Source organism: Erythrolamprus reginae, chromosome Z (genome assembly GCF_031021105.1).
Source record: "Erythrolamprus reginae isolate rEryReg1 chromosome Z, rEryReg1.hap1, whole genome shotgun sequence".
Lineage (NCBI taxonomy): Eukaryota > Metazoa > Chordata > Lepidosauria > Squamata > Dipsadidae > Erythrolamprus > Erythrolamprus reginae.
In genome coordinates, this window is record NC_091963.1 from 139,809,830 (window position 1) to 139,820,271 (window position 10,442).

A 10,442-nucleotide genomic window follows, 5' to 3' on the forward strand; every position below is an offset into this window, starting at 1 on the left:
ATAAGAAATTTAAAAAATTAAAAAATTATGACCCATAGCACAGATTTCATGAAAAATGTATTTCAAGGATTAAAGAGATATTATTTTATATTTGTAGGATCTTGTAAGTGATCATGAGACTGTACAATAATTTCACATTCTACATTTCTGTACATAGAGGGATTTGTAAGCAGCTGCTTCTATAATATTAGGACCAAATATTTTAGAGCAGGTCAATTTGCATACCCTCCCAACCAAGCAATGAAGAAGGGCTTTACAGTTCAACACAAATGCATCAGGTTGTGCCCCCAAACCAATTGGCAATTTATTCAAATTGGAAATTTGCTACTACGAAATGTGGTACTGACTTCAGAAAAGGCTGACTTCAAGAAAAGTGTGGACCTGTTCATGGAAGTCATGGAAATCATTAGCTATTTGATTTGATCATTTTATTAACATATATTTATTACCGTATTTTGGGGAATATAAGATGCACCGGAAGATAAGACACACCTTAGTTTTTGGAGAGAAAAGCAGAGAAAAGAATCTGCTTACCAGGTATTCATCTGGCTAGCGTCTTTAGTTTGGTCATCTTCAGCACATTATTTTATCCCCTGGTTAAGGGCTTAAAATTTTTCTTATTCTGAGAGAGTAACAAGTAACAAGCAACAAGCCTGCAGGCCAGTAAGAGCTGGGAAAATAATTAGCACCTGGAAAGAAACAGTCTGAGCAGGCAGAACAATGGAAAAAACTATGCAAAGACTTAGGGCTTGGAAAACATTCTTCTTTGCAGAGAGTAACAATGAAAGAGCTTGGGAACATCAATAGCAGCTGGTTAGGGCTGGAAAGAAACATCTGGAGCAAGGAAAGCAATGAAAAAAAACCCCTACAAAGACAGGGTTTGGAAAACATTCTTCTCTGCAGAGAGTAATAATGAAAGAGTTTGCAAGCCGGTAAAAGCTGGGAATATTGTTAGCACCTGGTTAGGTCTGGAGAGAAACATTTGGAGCACATAGAGAATGAAAAAAAAAAAATCAAAGACAGGATTTGGAAAACATTCATCTTTGCAGGGAGTAACAATGAAAGAGCTTGCAAGTCGGTAAGAGCTGGGAATATCATTAGCACATGGTTAGGGCTGGAAAGAAACTTACTCAGAGCAAGTTAGAGCAATGAATAAAAAACTCTGCAAAGAAACAATGAAAGAGCCTGCAAGGTAGGAGCTGGGAAGATCGTTAGCAGCTTATTAGGGCTGAAAGAAAAAAAACAACACCCCTACATTCAGAGTATAAGACACCCCCAAATTATCAGCCTCTTTTAGGAAGGAAAAAGGTGCATCTTATACACCAAAAATACGGTGTTTTATTATTTATTAATTGGATTTATATGACGCCCTTTTCTGAAGACTCAGGGCAGCTCATAACATATAAAAGAAATATAAAAATAATTCCAAAGCCCAATTATAAACTGATCTAAAAAAACTAGTAATAAAAGCTTATATCTAATGACCTAAGTGCCAGAGCCCACTGTAACAAAAAGACACTAAGCGTTGTTAATCTAATCTTGTGTAGCTTCTTCTCTGGCAATATTACACTCATACCCAGAGTATACAAAATATTTGCTAGATCAATTCTCAAATATAGCTCACCTGTATGGAACCCACACTGCATTTCAAACATTAATACAACTTAGAGAGTCCGGAAATATTTCACAAGAAGAGTCCTCCCCTCCTGTGCATGTAACAGAATATCTTATTCTACCAAACTTGAAAATTTGGGCTTAGATAACTTAGACTATATTGCCTTCATTATGATCTAAAAGTAGTTCATAAAATCATCCATCACAATGTCCTACCTGTCAATGAATACTTCACTTTCAACCACAATAATACATGAGCACACAATAAATTCAAACTCAATAGAAACCACTCCAAACTTGATTGCATAAAGTACTACTTTAGCAATAGAGTGATCAATACCTGGAATGCACTACCTGACTCTGTGGTTTCTTCCCCAAACCCCAAAAGCTTTAATCTTAGACTGTCTACAGGTACAATATGGAAATCCAGGAAGCAGACATTGATCAGCCTATCAACTGCAGAAGCAGAGTTTGCAGTGTTGTCTTAAGTGTGCTGTGAAATTGTATGACTGGAACTGTTATTGAAAGACTTTGGGGGACACATTGAAAAACCAATAACTGTGTTCGAGGATTCACAGATGTGCATACATCTTGCCTAAGCAGAAAGTATGAAAGCAAGAACAAAATACATTGGGGTGAAATACCAAAATGTGCAACAAATGGTGCAGCGTGAAAAGATAAAACTATATTATGTTGAATCAGACTGTAATGTAGCTGATGGATTCACAAAACCTCTAACTGATGTAAAACATCGCAACTTAATGAAAGAGGAATGTAGGTCCAATGGAATATTAGAAGGGGTGTCAAGGATTATACTATCCTAGGTAATATTCCATTTAAGGTAAAAAGTTTGTGATTATGCAAAGCAGTCATATTGCTGAGTGATAGTGACTAAGTTGCAACCTGATTGGGCTAGAACAGTACAGTATAAGAAGCAAAGCACCTTTGTAGTGGGTGTGGTTGTTGTGGTTGGTTGGTTGGTTGCTTAGTCTTGTGGCTAGTCTTGTGGGTGGATTGATTTAGTGTATCATGGTTTATAGTTCTAGTAAGGTACTTCCTGTAAATAGAAGAATAGGAGAGATTCTATTTTTGATTCATTAAAGAGTAAAACTTCTTCAACCAGTTCCTGTTGAATTGTCTTCATTCTTCATCAGCTTCAGTTCCTGAGTTCCTGTGTCACACATTTCTGTGCCTAGCCAGTAGCTTTTGAATGCAACTTGGACAGCCAGCACTGTCTAAAACGTTTCCATGGTCATGTGCCCAGCATGGCAATACAGCAAAGGTATACAGAATGCTGTTATATTCCCACCAAAATTATACTTAATAATCTGCCCGTGTTTGCATGCTTTTGAACTGCTAAGTGAGCAGTAGGTGGGGCAAGCAATGGGAGTTCATTGTAGGGTGCAATTCTGGACTGTCAGCTTCCCAGATGAGACACTCAGCACCTTAAACTGCTGAGCCGTCATACCCCCCTTCTTAACTGGTACACAGGCTACATCATTAGTGTTCTGCGTTCCCAATACCAAGAGGCAGTTAGGAGCATGGCCATCACATTTTGGATCTGTTGAAGTTTTTGATTAGTGCAGTCCCATTTCCATCCCGAGTCTACGGAGAGGGGCGGCATACAAATCTAATAAATGAATGAATGAATTAATGAATGAATTAATGAATGAATGAATAAATAAATAAATAAATAAATAAACAAATTGCAACCCACGTAAAATATATCACAGAAATCCAACTGGATAGTAGTGAAGGTGTGAGCTACTCCAATTAGTTCCTTCTGCCATCCTCTTGGTATTGGTACCACTTTATAAAGCCATAGTAAGACCACATCTGGAATAGTGCATCCATTGTTGGTTGCCACATTACAGAAAAAGATGTTGAGACTTTGGGAAAAGTGCAAAGAAGAGCAACTAGGATGATCAAAGGACTGGAAACTAAAACATTTGAAGAATGGTTATAGGATTTGGGTTTGACTAGTCTAGAGAAAAGAAGGACTAGAGGGGACATGATAGAATCGAATAGAATATAATTCTTTATTGGCCAAGTGTGATTGGACACACAAGGAATTTGTCTTGGTGCATATGCTCTCAACGTACATAAAAGAGAAAGATACAATTGTCAAGAATCATGTGGTACAACACTTAATGATTGTCATAGGGGTCAATTAAACAATGAAGAAACAATCAATATTAATACAAATCTTAGGATACAAGCAACAAGTTACAGTCATGCAGTCCTAAGTGGGAGGAAAAGGATGATAGGAATGATGAGAAAATAGAAGTGCAGAATTAGTAAAAAGTCTGACAGTGTTGAGGGAATTATTTGTTTAGTAGAGTGAGGGCATTCGGGAAAAACTGTTCTTGTGTCTAGTTGTCTTGGTGTAGCGATGTTTTGAGGGTAGGAGTTGAAACAGTTTATGTCCAGGATGCGAGGGGTCCATAAATATTTTCCCCGCCCTCTTTTTGACTTGTGCAGTATACAGGTCCTCAATGGAAGGCAGGTTGGCAGCAATTGTTTTTTCTGCAGTTCTAATTATCCTCTGAAGTCTGTGTCGGTCTTGTTGGGTTGCAGCACCAAACCAGACAGTTATAGAGGTGCAGATGACAGACTCAATGATTCCTCTGTAGAACTGTATCAGCAGCTCCTTGGGCAGTATTGCTGTAACTGAGAGGCTGCTACAAAGAGGAAGGGATCAGTTTATTTTCCAAAGCACCAGAGGGTAGGATAAGAAGCAATGGATAGAAACTAATCAAGGAGAGAAGAAACCTAGAATTAAGGAGAAAGTTCCTAACAGTAAGGAGAATCAACCAGCATGCCTTCAGAAGTTGTGGGTACTTGGTCACTGGAGGCTTTTAAATAGAGATTGCACAGTCACTTGTATGAAATGGTATAGGACAGTAATGATGAACCTTTTTTGGTTTGTGTGCCAAAAGGGGTGTGTGAGGGTGTGCTAGCATGCGTGCATGTGTCCACATCCCTCCCCTTCCCCCAACGCATGTGCACCCCCTCACACGCTGCCCCCCATGCATGCGCACAAGTCTTTCTGAAGCTTGGTAGGTGAAAAAAAATGCCCAAACAGGCAAATCAGAAATTTGGGGAAATGAAAAAATCTCCCCTGAACCCTCCAGAGTGCAAAAAGAAGCACAACGGACAAACCAGAACTTCAGAAAACCTTCTGGAATGCAAAAGGCAGCACAACAGCAAGCCGGAGGTTTGGAAAACGCACTTCTGGTTTGCCCATTGTGCTGTTTTTTGCACTCCATGGCTTTAGGAAGCTTCCCTGAACCCTCCGAGTACAAAAAACAACATAATGGGCAAACTGGACATGTGTTTTTCTAAACTTCCGTTGGGCGATTGTTTTTTCCTCGGGGCTTCAGGGAAGCTTCTCTGAAGTGTCCAGAGGGCAATAGACTTTTCCAAGGCTGAAAATTAGCTGGCATGCATGCTGGAACTGAAACATGGCAAGTCTTTGTTAGCCTTTTTTTGGGATAATAATAATAATAATAATAATAATAATAATAATAATAATAATAATAATAATAATAATAATAAATTAGATTTGTATGCCGCCCCTCTCCGGAGACTCGGAGCGGATTAGCAGTGTTAATAAATGGTTTATCTATAAGAAATGAAAAAACACATTTATAAAATAAGTTTAAAATTTTATACCATTTTCCTTTTTTATTAAGATTATTATTGTTTCTATACTTTCAAAGTTTTATGATACCTTTTTATTATAAATTTAAAATGGAAAGGGATATTAAAATTTTCTGTTCGTTATTAAGAAATATAGTTAATTTAGGAAAGCGTGAAAAATATAGATATGGCAATCCGCAGGCTAAATATTATTTATTTATTTATTAGATTTGTATGCCGCCCCCCTCCGGAGACTCGGAGCAGCTTACAACAACAATACATAGTACAAATCTAATGGTTAAAAGAATAGTTTAAAACCCTTATTATAAAAAACAGTCATGCATCCCAAACAAGCCATACATAAAATGAAATGGCCCGGTAAATTATATTGTAAAGTTACAAAATATAATAAGGAAAGAAGGAGAGAGCAAAATATCACTCCAATTGTTACTTTATTTTACTTTTGTTATTGTAAATTTCTTCTTATGTCTTACTTTTTGTATATTCTTTTCTTTTTCTTTTTTTCAAATGTGTTCATGTCTGTTTTTGATTTCTGTTCTGTATTTTTTAAAAATAATAATAATAATAAAAAGAAACATGGCAAGTATCGCATGCCCTCCAATATGGCTCCATGTGCCACCTGTGGTATGCCATGTGCCACCTATGGTATGCCACCATAGGTTCGCCATCACGGGTATAGGATCTCCTGCTTGAGCCGAGGGATAGACTAGAAGACCTCCAAGGTCCCTTCCAACTCAATAATGATTCTGATTCTGCTCTACAATGGTCAAGATTCTCAGCAAGAAGGACTTATGTATCTGACCACAGATACTGCTAAACCAGTGAAAGTTTACTTTCCCTTCATTCTCTGTGGAGAAGGCCCTCTCGAGACCTTAATGGAAATACAATGTCAGATTTCTTTTACTGTTGAACTCTTCATAATGGAGAAGTTGGGTCGATTTGCAGAGAAATCTTCCAAATCAGGTAAGATTTGCAGGTTTGCATTAGCGTTTTTTCTACTAACCTCCTTATGTTCTAATCAATAAATCCAATTGTCCTACCATCTTCGAATAATTAAAAAATGGAACTGCAGGTGAACTTCGAAATGAACACAACTCTCTAACCTATTAAATCTCCTTCTAGAGCTGAAGAAGGAATACTCTTCACCCTTGATTTAAAGTAAGCATTAACCTTTCCCTCAGTTTAGGAGAAGGAACATAGAGAAAAAGCAAACTTTAATATATCAAACATTGCACTTGTTGGCAAACTTGCCAAAAATGCATATAGATCTAAAATGAAGCAATAATTCATCTGGAGAAGGTCTAGCTACATGGCCATTGCAAGTCAATGCTGATTTGATGGCAGATAAACTGCACATTTGTAGCAAAGACATTTGAATGTAGGAACGTATGTATGTTTGTATTTCTGCATCTACAATACATATTACTATCTCTTCATTTCTCTTCTTCTCTAATTTCTTTGTGTCACAGTTCTGGGCAGATGAAATTAGCATGACAGATGCTATCTTGGGATTCTCCAAATTTGTGGTAAGGAATTCTTGATTTTACAAACTTTAAGGACTATTTCAAAAACAACCCTGATTCTTCAAAAGAGAGATGTTGGTAGCGAAACTGGAGGGACATGCTTGCAAAGTTGTAGTTCGACAGACAGTAATGGATCAGGGGAAGCTAACTTTGTAGCAATAGCAATAGCACTTAGACTTATACATCACTTCATAGTGCTTTACAGTTTACAGAGTGAGCATATTGCCTCCAGCAATCTGGGTCCTCATTTTACTGACATTGGAAGGATGGAAGGCTGAATCAACCTTCAGCTGGTCAGAATTGAACTCTTGAATTTTCTTTGCATTCATTGCACATGTTAGGGAATGAATTTGGAAACTTCCTAGAAAATTTGGGTGATGGGACAACTATAATAGGATAATGTCCAAAGAAGTCAATAAATATGATTCAGGAACTAATTTCTATGAGTCAGAAGGACCTGTCCTGGCTAAATGATGTCAGAGGGACTATATTTATTTATTTGTTTTGTCACAGATATAATATTTATATACATGATACTAGTAAAAGAGAAACATTAGGACAGGGACAAAAGGCACTCTGGTGCATTTATGCATGCCCCTTACTGACCTCTTAGCACTCTTCAAGTATCTAAAAAGTTCATATCTGTTCCCTCTTGTTTCACAGCACAGGGCTTAGAGTGCCAGATTTAAGTCTCAGAGAAGCAGTTTGGATTATATGTTAGGCAAAATAGTAGTAGCAAGAGCAATTTGGTGGTGGAAGCCATCAACTTGAAAGAAGATGGGCTGTCCTTCATTGAAGGTGTTCAAAGAATTCTGAAACATCTTTTTGCTAGGATGTCTAATTTGGATTCCTGGACTAAACAGAAGTTGGACTCAATGATCTATGGGATGCTATGATCCTGTAAACTAAGTTATTTGAGTTTAAGTAGGTTTAGTATTGTTGGAATGATCCTCCCCCCATTTTTTTCTTTTTTACAAAGTATTTTGAATATAATGAGAAAGGCTGTAAATTCTGGAGTACGCTGAGTAGATCAATGTTCATTTTTGTGTTTGTGTGTGGGGGAGTTTATTCAGTTTTAAATAGCATAAGTCAGCTTCATAGGCAGTTATAAAAATAAAAGGCAATGGGATCATAATTTATGGCTGGGTTTCCTAAAAAGAGAAATGTATATTAAAAAAATAAAAAATCATGAAAGTGATATTTTTCTCCTTAGAAAAGCTGAGAGGTTAAGTAATGGGAGAAATGCTTCATTCTTAGTAATATTTATTGCATTCCAAACTTGAAAGATGATAAGTGTTTATTGAAATTCCAGTCCAAAACTCAGTTAGCTACCATATTGCTTCAGATTTTTGAAGCTAAAACAGATCTAAGTTGATAACTCTACAATAATTCAAAATCAAAATACCTCATAACATTTGACAATCACTGCTTATTTCTTTCTCAGAAATATTGCATTAGAGTCCTCTTGACAGCTAAAGAAGGATTTCTGCATCAAAAAAGTATTATTTTAAAATATTTTTCCTTCCAATTTCAAGTGAATTGAATCCCAGTTCTATCTTTTTGCTATCTTATTTGCTGTTTTCTTTTATAAACTTCCCAATTTAATTTTTTTTTCATGTATTCCTGCTCTGCAGACACCTGACTGGGACAGAGACATTAATAATCATAGCAAAAATAGATCTATTGAGTAATGGTTAGTGAATAATCTTGTGGACAGGCAAGTAATTTCCTTGACTGCAGGAAATACGACTTTAGTAACTGAGTAGTTGATGCATGGAAGTCACTACCAGACTCTGTAGTATCATTACCTAAGCCCCAAAACCTTACCCTAAGACTATCCACCAATTCCTAAGAAGTCAATAAGGGGCATGCATAAGTGCACCAGAGCACCTTCTGTCCCCTGTCCCAATGTTTCTCTTTTACTACTATCATGTATTATTATATCCTTGTATACCACCAATACGTACTTGACAAAACAAACAAACAAACAAACAAATAATAAATAAATAAATAAATAAATAAATGTTGTCAATCTAAATTTAGAAGTAGGGAACAGCAACAAAAACAGAGAGCTTTCTGACCAGTAAACCTTTAGCCATGCTTAATCCATAATCGACCACCTCTAGATGTGGACTTCAACTTCCAGAATTGGGCTGTTATTGTGGCAATTACTGAGAATCCTGGCAATTGAAGGCCATATATATCTGAAAACTTTCCAAGTTGGGGAAGGGGATTAAAGCATGGTGTCTTTCAGATGTTGACTGTTTTTCTGATGTGATTCTCATATCAATAGGCGTAATTCTTTGGATCAAGTCAACCGTACCAGGGTGACGACGGGCTTTGTCCTCCTGGGCTTCCCCTCCCTTTCACCCTCATTCCAGCTGCTCCTGTGCGCCCTTCTTTCCATTTGTTATGCCTTCACCTTGTTGGGGAACTTGTGCATCGTGTGGGCTGTTCTCTTGGACTCTCGACTCAGCCGCCTGCCCATGTATATCCTCCTGGGGAACTTTTCTGGCTTAGAAATGTGTTATGTAACCACTACAGTACCCAGGATGCTCTTCGATCTGACCTCTCCGCTACCAGATGCCATCTCTTTCCAGGGCTGTTTCCTCCAGTTCTATTTCTTCTTTTCTATGGGAACCACTGAAAGCTTCCTTCTTGCTGCAATGGCCTTAGACCGATACTTGGCCATCTGCCACCCACTGCGATACTCAGTGCTCATGTCTCAAAGGTTCTGTTGCATCCTGGCTGCTTCCTGCTGGGCCTCTGGCTTTCTCTGGTTTCTGGCACCCATCATTTTAATTTCCCAGCTCCATTTCTGTGGCTCCAACATCCTGGACCATTTTATCTGTGATCCAGGTCCACTCTTGGCTTCTTCATGTACCCCAGCCCAGGGCACAGAACTGGCCTTCTACAGCCTCAGCTCCATTGCTATTTTTGGCCCCTTCCTCTTCATTTTTTGCTCCTATGCTACTCTCCTCAAAACAGTAATGAGTTTGCCTTCAAGCACTGGGAGACGGAAGGCATTTTCCACTTGTAGCTCTCACATGCTGGTGGTAGGCCTCTTCTATGGCTCCATCATGGTCACTTATGTAGCTCCCGAAGCTTCAGGAGGAAGCAACAAAGTGGTGACACTTTTCTATTCAGTGCTGACTCCTTTGCTCAACCCACTCATCTATAGCTTGAGGAACAAGGAGATGAAAGATGCTATAAAAAGGACACTATTCCAGGAAAATTAGGATATGTGATGTTTGGTCTTGGTTTTAGTCTTGGAATTCATGGCCTTTCCCTTTCTAGGATCTTTTAAATTTACAACTACATTATTATTATTTATTTTCATGTATAAAAATAAGCAAAAATATTAGGAACTAAGATGTGCTGTTAGTTTCATTACTATTATGGGATAGACAAAGTTATGATGGTTGAAGAGCAGAAATGTCAATTTTATTTAAAATGTTGTTTGCAATAGGACTGTATCTTGTTCATGGTTTCTTTTATTCTCTTAATTTTCACATTCTCTTTCTCTATCATTCCTATCACTCATCTTCTCCCATTTATAACTGTATGACTGTAACTTGTTGCGTGTATCCTTAAGATTTCTATTAATATTGATTGTTTCCTGATTGCTCATTTGACCCTTAT

General features: G+C 37.7%; 1 protein-coding gene across 1 annotated transcript; it reads left to right on the plus strand.

Annotated features, from left to right (window-relative positions):
* The first annotated feature begins 9,286 nt into the window (after positions 1–9,286).
* On the plus strand, positions 9,287–10,039 carry LOC139154160 (olfactory receptor 11H6-like). Its single transcript, XM_070728593.1, has one exon. The coding sequence runs from the start codon at positions 9,287–9,289 to the stop codon at positions 10,037–10,039; it is 753 nt and encodes a 250-aa protein (XP_070584694.1).
* The last annotated feature ends 403 nt before the right edge of the window (positions 10,040–10,442 follow it).

Coding starts and splice junctions, on each gene's coding strand:
- LOC139154160 (XM_070728593.1), top strand. CDS start 9,287: ATGTATATCCTCCTGGGGAACTTTTCTGGCTTAGAAATGTGTTATGTA.